Source organism: Podarcis bocagei (genome assembly GCF_964188305.1).
Source record: "Podarcis bocagei genome assembly, chromosome: 14".
NCBI classification, from domain to species: domain Eukaryota; kingdom Metazoa; phylum Chordata; class Lepidosauria; order Squamata; family Lacertidae; genus Podarcis; species Podarcis bocagei.
The window spans coordinates 26,908,776-26,924,575 of NC_138139.1; the positions used below are offsets into that span (position 1 = coordinate 26,908,776).

The 15,800-nt window shown below is 40.5% G+C and overlaps 1 protein-coding gene across 1 annotated transcript in view; it reads right to left on the bottom strand.

The window, feature by feature from the left end:
• The window catches only part of DENND4A (DENN domain containing 4A), a 66,345-nt gene that overhangs the window by 33,450 nt on the left and 17,095 nt on the right, over window positions 1-15,800 (bottom strand). Inside the window, exons 5-12 of the mRNA XM_081171353.1 lie at window positions 14,471-14,640; window positions 13,436-13,677; window positions 12,630-12,696; window positions 8,081-8,139; window positions 7,156-7,300; window positions 5,697-5,872; window positions 2,398-2,498; window positions 269-487 (exon numbers count right to left, since the gene is read on the bottom strand). Of these exons, the coding sequence (XP_081027479.1) occupies window positions 269-487; window positions 2,398-2,498; window positions 5,697-5,872; window positions 7,156-7,300; window positions 8,081-8,139; window positions 12,630-12,696; window positions 13,436-13,677; window positions 14,471-14,640 (1,179 nt within the window). The remainder of the gene's footprint in view (window positions 1-268; window positions 488-2,397; window positions 2,499-5,696; window positions 5,873-7,155; window positions 7,301-8,080; window positions 8,140-12,629; window positions 12,697-13,435; window positions 13,678-14,470; window positions 14,641-15,800) is intronic.

The following is a 15,800-nucleotide window of genomic DNA, read 5'->3' on the forward strand; positions in this document are numbered from 1 at the left end:
GACAGGTATGCATTCACAGAGTCATAGAATTATGGGGCTGGAAGGATCATCTAGTCCAACCCCCTGCAATGCAGGAATCACAGCTAAAGAATCTGTGACAGAAGGCCATCCAACCTGTTTAAACACCTGCAATTCAACTAAGTGTTACTTTCAATGGGTCTACTCTGAGTAAAACTTAGTTGGATGCAATCCCTTTACAGCTTCCCCCTTGCCAGTCATTTAAACCAAGCTACAAACTGGAGGAAGGTATAACAGTCTGCTCCTTTACCTTGCAGCTCAAATAAGGAACTTGCATCTGTTGCTGTTTCAGAAGGTGCTTGGGTAATGGGTCTTAGATATGACCTGTAACCTTTTAGGATAGAGGCCATGAAACAGAGAAACGCCTCCTGGATTTCCACATCTAACAGATGCAGCTTCTCCCCTGAATGGAAATCATAGTCATTCATAGCCAGCTCCATCAGTGCGTCATCTCTTGGTCTTTGCTGCACTGTGAATAAAAGGACGAAATATGAAAACATTCCCAGTATTGAGTTAGCATTTCCTTTCTGCTCCACAGGGCTTACTTCATTATCCCACCTTGCTAAGTTACTTATGCTACTTATAAGTGGCAAGCATTGCCTGTCTCTTTCTGTCAAGATGATTCAAGACCAATAAACTTATTTGCATCTTCAATGTGTTATTCAGAAGCGCGTAGCATACAGTCACAAATGGAGGCAAGTTTAATTTTGCTTCAAGAACTGAGACACCAAAGAATGCATATCCTACCATCCCCAATGACTACCAAACACTTATATTGGCTGCCTGGACAGCCTCTCTGTGACATTAGAACAGCTGCCAGGCTAACATGGCCCACCCTGACATCAGAGCACATCAACCAATGGTACTGGGAAAGCAGAAGGGAGGCTGGGAAAGCAGAAGGGAGAGACACAGAGGAAGCAAGCATAAGCTAGGGAATGCAGAGCAACCAGGAGGGAGGTTTGGCAATACTAATATCCCATCTTACTGGTGGCCTCATCACTAGTTCCCTAGATCTGGTTTAAATAGTGGGATACAGCTATTAGCTATGGCAGAAAAGGATGCAAATCACTAGTCTCCAAGATAGACAAAAGACTCAGACAAGCACATTTACTTTTTGCAGAAAAGGCGTCGCTATGGAAACTATGACAGAATTAGTCTGGGTGAAAACACAGTGATATGCACATAGAAAAAGACAATTTATGTAAGCTTTTGAAATGCATACATCAGTTAGTGATATTGCTTAAGCCCCCGGGGTGAAATCTGCCAAGGACTGCTCCTGTGTGACTCCTGGTTATTTCAGTGGAATTTGCATGTGGCTCTTGATGCACACTTATATCACCTCAGTGGAATAATAAAGGGCTCAAGAGAAATAACATTTTTAATAAAGGAAACCACTGTAGATACCTCTGCTCTGAGGAAGAGTCTAACAGATCTTATGAATTTATCTATTATATCAATATGTTATAGTTCCTCCAAAACAACAAAAACTGGGTACATGGTTCTCCCCTCCCCCAATTTTATCACCACATTGTCCCTGTGAGGTACGGTAGGTCAGGCTGACAGATATCAACTGGCCCAAGGTCACCCAGGGAGCTTCACGGCTGAATAGGGATTTCAAATGTGGTCCCTCTGGTACTAGTCCAGCACTTTGACCAGTACACCATACTGGCTTTCTAAATGCATTTATTTATGTTTATCAATAAATAAGAAACAAAAATAAAATATAAAGCAGCAAAATGTTCATTGTAGCAGAGGTAGTATAAAACAGAATGTATTTAAAGTACAATTTAAATGCCTGGGTGAATAAAAAGGTGTCAGGCACATGACATTTTTAATATTTGAAAATAATTTTTATTTGATTTTCAAAGCTGGACATTTTAACAAGCCCAGCTTTTCAAATACTTAACATTTATGCAACCTATTAAACAGTAATTCACAGAAGTTCCAGAAAGGTAGCCTTGTTTGTTGTTTGTGGTGCAACAGACTTTTGTGGGACTTTAAAGACTAACAGATTTATTATGGCATAATGATTTGTTTAGCATTTAAGATGCCACAAGTCTCTTAGTCTAATTTTGTCAAAAATCATTGGAAAATTTCAAAATAATGAAAAACCTATTGTGATTTTGTCTGGGTTCCTCTAGGCAAGGATGGCCGGTTGAGCGCTAAACTGAGCTACGGTCCTTTCCCAAATCGCTATCTGTTCCATCTGCATAGAATAAGGAACACCATATGTTTCTCCCCTCTTCAAAGACAGCTTTTTCACTGGATTCCCTGAGGTCCACTCCTGCTAAGTAGCACAACAGCTTAACCATCTTAAAGCATGAACGACTACAACAAGCCACTGCATATGCCAATCTCTGTGTCATTTTCCCCACTTACATTCTGCTAGCTGCTGATACAAGTTATTTAGAGTGTTCATCAGGTTTTTACAGGGTTTCTTTGGTAAGATCTTCCATGCAATATTTCTCTTATCTCCTAGTCTGGGATAAAAACAGAGGTATTATGCAAAACATGGTATTTTGAAAATACAAAGCAACAGCTAAAAAGTGTACACATAAACGGTTATCTAGGTATGGAAATCTTTATTTATAGATAGCAGTGTATTTTTAAATATGCTTGTGAAAAGATGACATCTGGCAAAGTGTCCTTCACTGCACTCGGATTATTCAAGCTTCTGCTCTCCTCTGTTGCTGTTGGAAACCTTGCAAGCATGATTTCCCTCCCCCTCACTTCTTTCTGTGGGAAGCACCCAACATGCTGTTTGTTTCTATTAATATTTAAAATCTTATCTGGTCCTCTGCTTCCATACTAATTGATTCAGCTTCTCATCTCTCAATTCCCAGCCTTGTTGCCTCGGCTGATGGTTTCGTTTCAGTATTTCCTTGAAGGATGTGAGAGTCCTAAATATCTGATACCCTGACACCTGTATGGCACACTCATAACAGCTTACTAATATTTTGGTTTGGACACGAGTAAAGTTAAACAACCACTCCTGCTCTCCTTTTTTAACTGCAATTGTTCTACAGCAGGCATGTCTAAAGTCCGTCTCGGGGGCCTAATCCAGCCCGCCGGTGTTCGGTTTAATCCGGCCCCTGGGGCCCAACAACTTCAATCAACTTTGCTTGGCCCTTTGGTCGGCCCTCATGGCCCTTCACTTCATCAAATCTGGCCCTCTTTGAAAAAAGTTTGGACACCACTACAGCATAATGACTAGGCTGTGCCTCAGGCAGGGGCATTGGAGCTTTGGTGGTGAACAGAATGACTGGCTGTGAATGAGCTGGGTTGCTTTTCTCCTAGCCCCACAATTTGGCCAATCACATTGCCTGGGAAGAGGGCAGCTCATGTGGGTGGCGAACTGGAGTAGGAACAGCCCGGCTCCTGCCTAATATAGGCAAGAGGAGCCCCAAAAGCAGCTTAGTTTGTTACTTTTCTTCTCTATGCAACTGCTGTGGCTATCTAGCCATAGCTGGTTTATAGTAATGCTCTGTCTGGTCTCATTAGGGTTTCTTGCAATACAGCTACATAAATTTTGCCATGAACTTAAGATGACAGGGCCAGGAAGTAACTGAACGTCCCTCCCAGACTGATCAGGCAGGGGGCAAGAGTTCACTTTTCTCCCAGCAAAGGTTTGCAAGCAGTTGCTTTTGGCACTGATGGTGAATTAATGTCACAACTGGTGCAGGGATAAGGAAAGGCAGGCTCCCCACAAACCATTCTGGGGAGGCCATAAAAGGAACTCAAGAAACTGCACAACAACAAGGACCAGGTGGTGAGTCCAGCATTCTGTTCTCAGAATGGCCACTCTTTCCCCTCAGGGTTAGCCAGCAGTAAGGTGGGTGGAGAATATGGACTGTCGGCAACAACTGTCTTGTCCATTTCTTCTCTGCTAAATAATGGGAAAGTTGTGGCCTGCTCTATACCCAACTCTTGGTGTGCATTTCAGTGATTCTTCACCCAACAAAAGTTCTCAAGATCCTTTAAAGCAACAGTCAGGGGAGCCACTGGCCCTTCAAATTTTGTTGGACTCCAGCTCCCATAAGCCCCAGTCAACATGGTCAATGGCCAAAGACATTGGGACCTGGGGTCCAACAACATTTGGAAGCGCGCTAATTCCTCACCCGTACTTTAAGGGAAATCAGTTATATAAGGCTTATGCGGTGGTACCTTGGTTCTCAAATGCCTTGGTACTCAAACTTGGAACCGTAAACCCGGCAGTAAATGTTCTGGTTTGTGAACTTTTTTTGGAAGCCAAATCTGCTCCATTTTGAGTGCCACACTTCTGTTTCGAGTGTTACGCTGAGGTCTGTCTGTTTTTGCTATTTATTTTGCGTTTTTGTTTTTGTGGTTTTTATGTTTTATTTTTGTGACTGTGTGGAACCCAGTTCAGCTACTGATTGATTGTGTGACTGCAGTACATTGTTTATTGCTTTCATTTTATGGATCAATGGTCTTGTTATATAGTAAAATTCATGTTAAATTGCTGTTTTAGGGGTTGTTTTTAAAAGTGTGGAACAGATTAATCCATTTTGCATTACTTTCTATGGGAAAGCATGCTTTAGTTTTGGAACACTTTGGTTTTGGAATGGACTTCCGGAATGGATTAAATTTGAGAACCAAGGTACCCACTGTATATGACATTCACTTTTGACAAATGATGCAGAAATGCTCGCTTAATTCCATGTCCTTGATTAAAGATGGTACAAGTTCCCCCTTCTCAAGTCATCAGTGAGATTACCAAGATTAACCATGTTTATATACTCCAAGAGAATTGCAAGTTGAGAGCAGTTAAATTAGTAACAACACTGGAACTTGCCCATGAAATCTGTTTCCTTTATTTTACAAACACATTTCCTCTGTACTCTTCCCCGCAAAGGAAGACTGCAAAGTCTAGACCACCAAGAACTGCAGAAAACTAATCTCAGTTCTGCTTTCAGATTGTGTGGTCTTTAAGAAGCATCCTTTGTTCACATGAGCTTTAAGTATTGTTTTTAGGAAAGCTAACTGCTTTCCACAGTACTATGAGGATTAGTGAGACTATTTGCAAATTACTTAGAATGTGTTTCATGTACTGGCAAAGTCAAAGTGCTGAGGTACCCAATTTGTCTGTGTGATCTACTAACACATGATTTCTACAGCAAGGAAGTGCGAGAAAAAACCTTAGGGTGACAAGGTTAGTCTGCACTTGCAGGCTTATTCCTTCATAACTGTAGCACCATTGTAGCTGGTATAGTGGTAAAACAGGTGAATCAACAGCTGGAATGTGTGGAGCTCAATACATGGCTTTATACTCCCAGCCTCAGTCCCAGTATGAAGGTATTACTGTACTGGTTTACATTACTGGGCTATTGTAAGTGTCCCTGAGATAAAATACACGTAGACACTTGAAATGCACTATATACATGCTAGGTAACCATAACCATTAAGTGTGACTTGTATGCCTCAATGAGCCATCATAAATTTAATGCCATAGATCATCACCTCTGACACAATGATTTTCAGAGGAATCAGATCACAAGTTCAGCTGCAAGTCATCCGGTGCTGTGTAATCAAGTGATGCAAATGTGAAAGGACTTGCAGTTTCTGGTAAGCAGAACTAGATGAGGTAGGAAACAAAAATTCACCACTGTGCCTTCTGCTGAACTATTACAAAATCATACAGAAAAGTTCTCAATGCTTACTGTGAAATGGTGTTTGTATCTAGGTCAACGCAGCTAACATCTGGTGGAGGGTCATAGAGATCAAAGTATCTTGAGTCAATTCCTACTATGAATGGACACGGCGCACTCAAAACATCTGCCAGGGCTAGAGGGCAGAGAGGAATGTACGGGCAGGGCCAGTGGAAAGGAAATATCATCTTTAAAAAAGAGAAAAGAATGTATGCATTGTATATAAGCAAACAATTGTGCTTCAAGTTAAGATAACAATCACAGACCATTTTCCACATATGAAGCACTTTCACCGTGAACATTCCCTGCAGATTTCAATTAATGTCAGTGCAATGTTGTAGGGAAAATGCAGCAACTCCTATACTTTAAAATGCTCACTACTAGGAGACAAACAAAGGGACAATCCTCCAAGCAGTGATGGCTGGGGCACATTGGGATGGGTAGGGTGGAAAGCCGGGAGCCCAAACAGTAGGTGGAGCCCAGAGACAATGATAGGCAGCCAACTAACTCTCGTGCCATCCCCAACCTCTTCACTGATGAGTTGTACAAAGGCAACACTGAGACTAAGTAGGAGGAATGCTGACAGTCAGTGCCACCCTCTTACTTACTTTCTTATGTATAGGGAGGGGAGAGGGGTACAGGAATAGTCTTATACTGAATCAGACCAATGGGTCTGCCTAGCTCTGCACTGTCTAAATTGACAGGCAGCAGCTCCCCAGGGCCCTTCCCCCACTGCAGTGTACAAAACATTTACAGATGTGACACAAATCACTGCACACTGAGGTTAGAAGGGCTGTGCCCCATTCGCCCTAATGGACCACTGCCTTCAGGGAGCTTTCCTGTGCAAGCCCTGTTGAAATGAATGGGAGAGGACTCTGATTTACTTCAATGGAACTTGTACAGAATAACTTCCTGAAGGACTGTGCCCAAGGATTGTTACAACAATCTAAAACTGGGTGAGAAGCAAGCAACGGGACACAGAGATGAAGATGGCAAACACTCGCAGCAGCCCATCTGCATAAACATCATTGGAAGGTTAAAAAAAAAACCACCACCACCACGAAAAAAGCTAAATATTTAACACATGACCCCCAGCACGGAGCAGAGGCCAGGACCCAAAGGATGACAAAGCCTTATGCATGGGGCTTGTGCTAGCTCAGAGGAATTTTTGACTTTATTTCTTTGAACAATTGACCTTCATGCTGTGTGATAAACAGTGTTTGAAACACCCCCTCGGTTTGACATGCAGCTGGTGTTCAAGCAAAAACAGTCTAAAGCCCCTGGGTCCATAGAACCATTTCTATGCAGCTGTGGATCCTGGTCATTGTGGCAAAGATAAAAGATACATACCAGTTCATTTTACACTTGAGCAAATAGGGAATGTTACTAATAAATACCGGGGAAAGTATTAAGTTCCTAGGACCAGGACACCCTATAGCCATTTAACTGGATAAAAACAAATGCTACTTACAGAGACAAGTGCTTCTGTTACACTGGTAAGGACTGACGGTCGTAAAGAATGGATAAGGATTTTATGCTCCGTCACCGCAAATACAAGGAGAGTTACTGCATTCTCTGGTCCAAGGTTCTGCAGAAGAGCAGAAAACTTGCCACCACTATCAGACAAAAACAATAAAATGTACTGATAAATATTATTTATTGATTACAATGCTACCCTGCCTCCTAGGTGCTATTTTGTCTTTAACACAACACAATACGTCAGCACCATTTTACTAGCGCAAGGTCCTCCACTATTCAGCCCTGCAGCTCAGCAAGGATTTGAATCCAAGACCCTATGGTTTAAGTCCAACAGCCTAACCGAAGGACGGTCAATATGGCGCATTACCAAATGCTGTGGATTACAGCTGTGGATTACAGCTCCCACCCCCCTGTCCGCTAACCATGCTGGATGGGGTTGATGGGAGCTGTAGTTCAAATCATCAGGAAGGTTGGTTACTTTGGCCCTAATCACAAAACCACAGTGGCTATTAAATAATTATTGCAAGTAATGTAAGAATAACACAGAGCTGAAAATACAGAAAAGCAGACGTTTTGGATTTAGCACTGCCACAAGTCTTCCTTTCTTCTCTACATGCATTGTAGTACAGTACACAACAGGAGAAAGTTATTGTGATGAACTGAAGGGCAGCAGAAACAAGATGGGACAAGCTGTTTATAGTTCCTAGTGAATTAGTTCTCACTAAATTATTGAAAAAAGTATTTCAAAAACTTTCAGTGTTTTTCAGCAAAATGTTAAAGAAACAAGGGAAGAAACTCATTTCTATTACTCCAAATATTTATATTGTCTTCTTGTCTCACCATCAATAATTTTTCAATCAACCCCTCTTCCCATCCTTCAGATAATGCATTACTTTTAAAATGTTATTTTTACTTGCCTCAGTTGTAGAGGTGATGATATGGGCTGACTAAGAATCAGACTGTCATGAGGCGACAGCTATAAAAACATAACATAAAAGTAGATTTTTATATTTACATGATATTTTAGACATCAAATAATACATTACTAAAGAAAAGTTTAAGAAAAGAAGCAATTTCAGATCATGGTCTGGTATTGGACTTCTAAACCATACATGAAAAAAGTAACAGTATACACAGGAAATAGTCATTAGTTCATAGAAGGGATCCCTACTATTTATTTCATTTAGACAAAAAATAAAGACTTCACCATATATTTGGAAAACACTGTTGACAGGTCTAACAGTCTTAACTATGTACTATTTTAGTAAACATCAATTACCCTCGCAGAATTAATACTGTTGTCCCATCCATAGCAAGCTGGTTTTAAAGTATGCATACCCTTAATGTTAATATTTTTTAAGAAAGCTTCAATTGAAAAAGAGGTTATGGCTCAACTTCAAAGTCTCAAGCAGTTTAACCTAGCACTGGTCTGTTTACTTGCAAGCTAGCTAAATTATTTAATATAGGTATCATCTTCCCAAAGATTTCTTCAAAAACACGCTTGAGGAAGCCCACAAAAGCATCAGAATTATAAGACAGAAAAACTTCTCCTTTTAAGAGAAGGGTTAAGAGTTCACATATACACTCATGCACTGAGTGGCAAACAAATAGAAAGTTAACTTTCAGGCTCTATAACCAATAAATGCATTCTATAGCCTTACATATTGTGCTCGCTTGCAAGTTTGCTTCTGTGTAAATCCACTTTCTCTTGTCAGGTATAAAATAGCATAGAATCAAGCAGCAGCTTTAGTTGGTGGTGGTGGGGTTTTAATGGAGGAAATACTCAGTGGAGAAGATTTACCTTCTTTCCACAATGCTGCAGTTTTTAACTGCCCCCACCCTGGCTGGTATGAACACTTTGAAAAACTGCAGACCACACCAACCTCCTACATTGCATCAAGTATGGCCTACTGAAACCTCTTAAATTTTGGAGCACACAATAGATTTTTTAAAAATTGTGAATATCATTATTTACTGAGTATTCCAAAACATACAGTGGTGCCCCGCAAGACGAATGCCTCGCAAGATGGAAAACCTGCTAGACGAAAGGGTTTTCCGTTTTTCAATGCGCTTCGCAGGACGAATTTCCCTATGGGCTTGCTTCGCAAGACGAAAATGTTTTGCGAGTCTTGAGATTTTTTTTCCGCTTCCCCCCCCCTTTTTCTAAGCCGCTAAGCCTTTTTTTTTTAAATTTTAAAACCTTTATTTTATTCCAACAGCTAAAAGCACATATACATCATCCATAAAAACAAAACAAGAAAAAAAAACAAGAAAAAAAATGAGCACAATATACAAAGCCGAAATCAAATTCCAAACTATTTAGATACTAAATCATTATACAAATCTGTTACGTTATTTGACTTCCCACCACCACGTCGTGAGCTATAACTCAATAATATATTCAGCAGTCTTTTACTAACCGTTATTTCTACCTCGCGGTTTTTATATTATACCTACTGTGATTTGGATATTCCCTAATATCGTCTCCATGTATGAGAGGAATTTGTTCCAATCATTAATAAATTTGGTGTTTTTCTGTTGCCTAATCTTCTGTGTCATCATTGCTAGATCAATATATTCAATTAACTTGGTTTGCCAATCTCTAATTGTTGGGATGTTAGGTGTTTTCCAATTCTGCGCTAAAAGTATCCTAGCGGCTACTGTTGCGTACTGAAATAGAGTTTGGTCGTCTTTCTTGATTTCATCCCCCACCATTCCCAAAAGGAATGCCTCAGGTTTTTTAGGGAAGGTGTACTTTAGAATCTTTTTTAATTCATCATAAACAGAGCCCCAGAACCTCTTTACTTCCTCGCAGGTCCACCACATATGAAGAAAATCTCCCTCTTTCTTTTTGCACTTCCAACATGTTTTATCCCCGGTTTTATACATTTTAGCTAATTTTGTTGGAGTGATGTACCAGCGGTACATCATCTTCTCCATGTTTTCTCGGAGTCCGACACACGCTGAAAATTTCATATCCTTATTCCATAGTTTTATCCACCTTTCATAGTCTAGGGGGTATCCTAAGTCTATGGCCCACTTGATCATAACCTCTTTGACCTCCTCGTCCATGGTATCCCAGTCTAGTAGTTGGTTGTACATTTTGGTAAGGAGCTTAGACTTCCCTTCTATTATTTCTAGCTGGAATTTAGACTTGTTCTTACTCATTCCAACTTTTTTATGTTCATTCCATAGGGAGTTGATTTGGTGGAATTGTATCCACCCCGTTAGTTTATCTTTTAGCTCTTCATAGGGCCTAATTTCCCAACCTTTATCCGACCTTATCAGAAGGTCGGCATATGTCCACCTTTTACCTTCCATATTTGATCTCTTAAGTGCAAGAATGTCGATGGGTGACAGCCACCATGGGGTGTCACCCCATGGCCTTTAATAGCCTTTTAGCAGCTAAACCGCTAAGCCTTTAATAGCCGCTAAACCGCTAATAGCGCTAATCCGCTAAGCCGCTAATAGGGTTGCTTCGCAAGATGAAAAAACCGCTAGATGAAGATACTCGCGGAACGGATTAATTTCGTCTTGCGAGGCACCACTGTACATACAAATACAACAAGGGTAGATCTCTTAAACCAACAACAAAAATAAATACACATACAACTTGGCACATGACCAACAAAATTCAATCTATATAGAAACCTCACATTTGTTCCACCTGACCCCAAATGAAATACCAGGATCAAGACCAAAGATACTGTGGTGGCAGATCTGTATAATCAATTTTAATGAATCCAGTAAAGGCAGACCCCTGCAATAGCCTTGAATCCTTGACATGATTAAGCTGGCAAAGGGATACGTAACTTTTGAGCAGGGAAGAAAAATGACTGCCAAACAATATGCATTCAGAGCATATTGTTGCAAAAGCTCAGCAACTCTTTTCTGTTGCTGCCTCCCCACCAATTGTCCAGAGGATACCCTCTCACCAGGTAGATTCAGCATGTCAAATTCCATGCCAAAAGGACAAAATTGTCTTGATTTAATGACAAATAGAATGTTCATGCTGTAAAAGTCTGCTTCCTTAAATATACAGCTGCTCTTGTGGCTATAAATCACGAGTTGGCACTTTGAAAAAGATCTCTACACATGAAAATACAACACTGTGCCCCTTAACCAGGATTTTAACTGGCATCAAAGAAAAGGATGCAGGACCTTCTCTAGATCTTAACACACAAGAAACACCCTCAGAAGTTTAGGTTATTTGGTACAGAAAGGGGAGTAACATCACAGCTGCACACAGGTGGGTTCTTGAGTTTAGAATTTTCTCAACTTTACCTCTTCAACTTTATCTCAACAGCAAGGATGGGGAAGCTGTGACCCTCCAACCAATTTGGAACTCCAAACCCCATCAGACCCAGCCAGCATCGTCAGTGGTCAGAGATAATAACAACAATAATTTATTATTTATACCCCATCTATCTGGCTGGGTTTCCCTAGCCACTGATGGGAGCTGGAGTCCAGCAACAGTTGGGGGGCCACAGGTTCCCCATCTCTGCTCTACAACTATTATGTAATAAAAAGATGCCAGCACTATGTGCTGGCTTATCTATTTTTATTATTATTTACTGTATTTTCTGGCGTATAAGACTACTTTTTAAGCCAGGAAATTTTCTCAAAAGTCAGGGGTCGTCTTGTACGCCAGCTACAGCAGCAGCTCCTGCAGCAACTCCCCACCAAAGGATAAAATGATAGCAAATTAAATCAGAGGACACCAAGCTCTCTAGATGAAGCAGAAATACGCTTGAAAATTGGCCCAGAAGCCCCCAGCCACTGGAAAGTGGAGCGGATTTCCGAGCCGGACTGGAGATCAGTTTTTTAAATTTTTATTTGGTGTGCGTTGGAAGAGGGGTAGTCTTATACGGCGAGTATATCCCAAACTCTATATTTTAACTGGAAAAGTTGGGGGGTCGTCTTATACGCCCAGTCGTCTTATACGCTGGAAAATATGGTAAATTTATACTCTACCTTTCCGCACAAGAAATGTAGGGTGGCTAGCAACGATAATATATGAATGCAAAATATTATCAACAATAAGAATTATATACAAATACAAAAAAAGCAAAAGCAAAATACATATATATGGTTCACACATATCACTTAAACATTAAAGGGTGCAACAACCAACAATGAATTGCATATATGAATGAACCATCACAGATCAAACATTCATCTCAGAGAATCAGAGAATTGTAGAGTTGGAAGGAAACCCAAGGGTCATCTAGTCCAACTCCCTGCAATGCAGGAATCCTGCCCACAGCCGTACCTGGATGAGCTCGAACCACCGACCTTAACAGCAAGACGCACTGACCCATTGTGCCACTGGTATATTGCTTTTCAACTGAATGAGTTTACACAATCACCTGTAAAACCTTCATGTAATCTAGTGATGCACATACATGCATGAACCTGCTGAAACTAGAACAACATGTGGACAGTAAAGGGCAAATTTACACTTGCCTGGACTAAAATTCTTGGCCTCTGAGGGGATGGAAAAGGAACTTTGTGCATAAAGTGGGAAATATGCCTGTGAAAGAAGAAATAATTATTTCAGCTTAATAAATTTAATCCGTTTACGGAATACAGGATGCCAGTGTACATCCAGCATACAAAAAGCATTAAAACATTTTTTAGCAGATAGGCTCTATTCAATTGTGTTTGTTTAAATCAGTGCAGAGTTTTCCATAATGACCTGTGTGTTCCATGGAGGCACAAAGAGTAGGGGCAAGCTATGGGGAACAATTTAGCAACCTGCTGGGAACAGAAGTAGCTCTGCTAGCTTTCCAGCAGGTGGGTCACTACTGATTAGCAAGAGAGAAGAGGTGACAGAGAGGTTGGTGGGGTGCAACGCACCACCAGGCAGCACCAGATTGGATCTGCTGGTGCATTTGCACTGCACTGACCTCACCACTGCCTTGCTCACCCCCTTCCCAGTAAGCAACAATGACCCACCTGCTGAGAAACAAGCATAGTGACTCTGCCCCACTCAGGAAGTTTCTTGTTGGGAGTATCTCCTTATTCCAAGTTTGCTCCTGTATCATCAAACCATGATTTGGCATTATATCTAAATCAACCCATAGTTAAGATTACTTAAAAGAGGTTTGGTGCAATGTCCGACTCAAGCTAGCAATGAGAGGCAGGGAGGCCAGCTGGCTGCTGGCTAGGCAGAATGCACTCTCAGCTGTGACCAGTGGCCAGTCTCAATTAATAAAATTGTTCTACAATAGCACTGATGTGAAATGGACAAACTATCCTACAGAACTTACTTCTCAATGGGCAGGACATGTGGACCAGAGATGGAATAACGATATAGAAAAGTAAGAAATTTCTTGAAAGCATCGAAGAATGGCCAGTGAGAAAGAAGGCAGATGCATTTATTCGTCTGGACTGTTTTGGAGCTAGCAGACTTCCCATCAGGAGTAGCCACTAAATCCAACTGATATTTCTGCTTTTCTGTGAGATTTTCTTCAGAATAGGTTTCATAGAACTGTATCGCAGCACCATAGACCTGCAAACAACAAAATATGTGATTTAATGAACATGCTTGTTCTCCATGCGTTTGCTTCAGACCAAAGGCAAAGGACTCCAGAATATGTACATTTCTCAAATAGCTTTACTTTAATGTACTGCACTTCTTGAAATATTATGAAAACAATTTAAGCAACTCAGAGAACTAAATATGAACGTAAAAGTGCAATAAAAAGTTGTTTTGTGCATGCATGCAGCACTATAAGCAGTTTAAGGTTAACGAACAACTTCTTAAAATGTATGTCTCAATAGCTGGGTTGCAACGTGTTACTGGGCAGGTGGCATAATGGGGGGCAATTAATGCCACATCAGATATGGCACTTAAGGTCTAGTGGCCATTATAATTTATCCCAATGCCTCCAAAGTATTTTGCTGAGGGGCATTATGGGAGATGTAAATCTTGTCTCCATCCACCCAACACAGCATTGTTGCCAAGTAAGCCCATTCTGTTCTACCAAGAGAGGAGGGGGCTTCCCAAGGTCTCTTTGCCTGGGGCCCCTCAGTCCTGGAGCTGACCCTGCTCTGTTAGATCCCACCTCCCCATCACAGAACTACAGCTTCCACTGCTCCTCATGGAGAAGGAATGATGACCAAATCAGTTTAAGTCTAGCATTAATCATCATGTGAAGTTATAGCAGGAAGAATTTTCAAGCTTTCAAACATTTTCTGATGAATTCCTCAGACTCAGAAAAATGAAAGAACGACAACAACAAAATAAAATAAAAGAACAAGCTGTACTTGAAAATTATACTTGTTGACAAACTTATCCTTACCTTTTCAGCTGAAGCTCCAGTTAGTACAAATGTAGAAAACACTGGGAGGGGATACTTGCTATTAGACGGCCAACATTCAATTGTTGCCCCCATTGGGAGGCAAAAAAGAGGTACTGATTCTGGTAAGGGAAATGAATCATAGTCGTCTTCTGGATATCTGCATATTAGACCTGGAGAAACAATTTTTTATATTGCTGATAGACCTGAACTCCACTGAGCATACCAGAAAAACCATTCCTTATGTAACACACCGAACTATTAAGAAGCATGCTAAGAGTTTATTTTCCCAATTTCTATGCTTCCCTGCACAACAAATGCAATCCTTTGCATGCCTACTCACAAACAAGTCTGAATTAAACAGGTCTTACTTCCAGCTAAGGGCACAATCCTACACACATTTACTTGGGAATAAGACCATTTAATTCTATGGTATTTACTTCCAAGTCACATGAGATCCAGTTTAACCATACTCCTGAAAAATCATGAAGGCCAACACCACAAAATTAAAGAAAAACTACACGTATCAGTCTAATAAGGAATTAAGCTCTCAATTGAACATTAGCACCATATTGAGCATTCCAAAAATATACAAAAAATTAAAAACCCTTCATCTTTTAAATCAAGCAACACAGCATAAATTTAAATTGCCCCAATTAGAGCAAATAAGGAAAATTCAAAGCTCAAGATTGTCAAACTGCCATCTATCAAGATTCAAAGCTCAAGATTCAAAGCTCTTATATTGTCAAACTGCCATCTATCCACTGTTGATATCTTTCAATACAAAATTTTGCTTGAGGTAATTTCAATATACCTCATTTATTTCTGACCTTGTTGACAAATTAAGGAATATCGTCCTTAGCCATCATCAAATGATCCAGTGAGAATGTAAAATAAACACTTTATTCAGGAAAGCTTTGGGCTGTGGAGTGCAATCCAGTTTTTAATGATGTTGCTTGATTCGTATTTGGAATTTTTTTGTGTCTTTTAGGACTACAGTTTCACTGTTTCTTGTTTTGACATGTATAATTTCTGCATCATCACCATCCCTTCTAATACCAAACTTGGGTGGTCCAATGCCTATCCATTTGAAAGGAAAACAGGGCTGCTAGCTGGCAAAAGAAAGAAAGAAAGAAAGAAAGAAAGAAAGAAAGAAAGAAAGAAAGAAAGATAATAGCTTCTTCATGCTCCCAGGAATATTAGTTTATAAAAGAAAAATACTTTAAAAACAGCAACAAACAGCTGGATGGGGGCCAACACACAGCGGCTTCCAAGACTTATAAAACATAGAGGATAGTTGAGACACAGAAGGTTGCAAGTCTGTTAGGTGGGT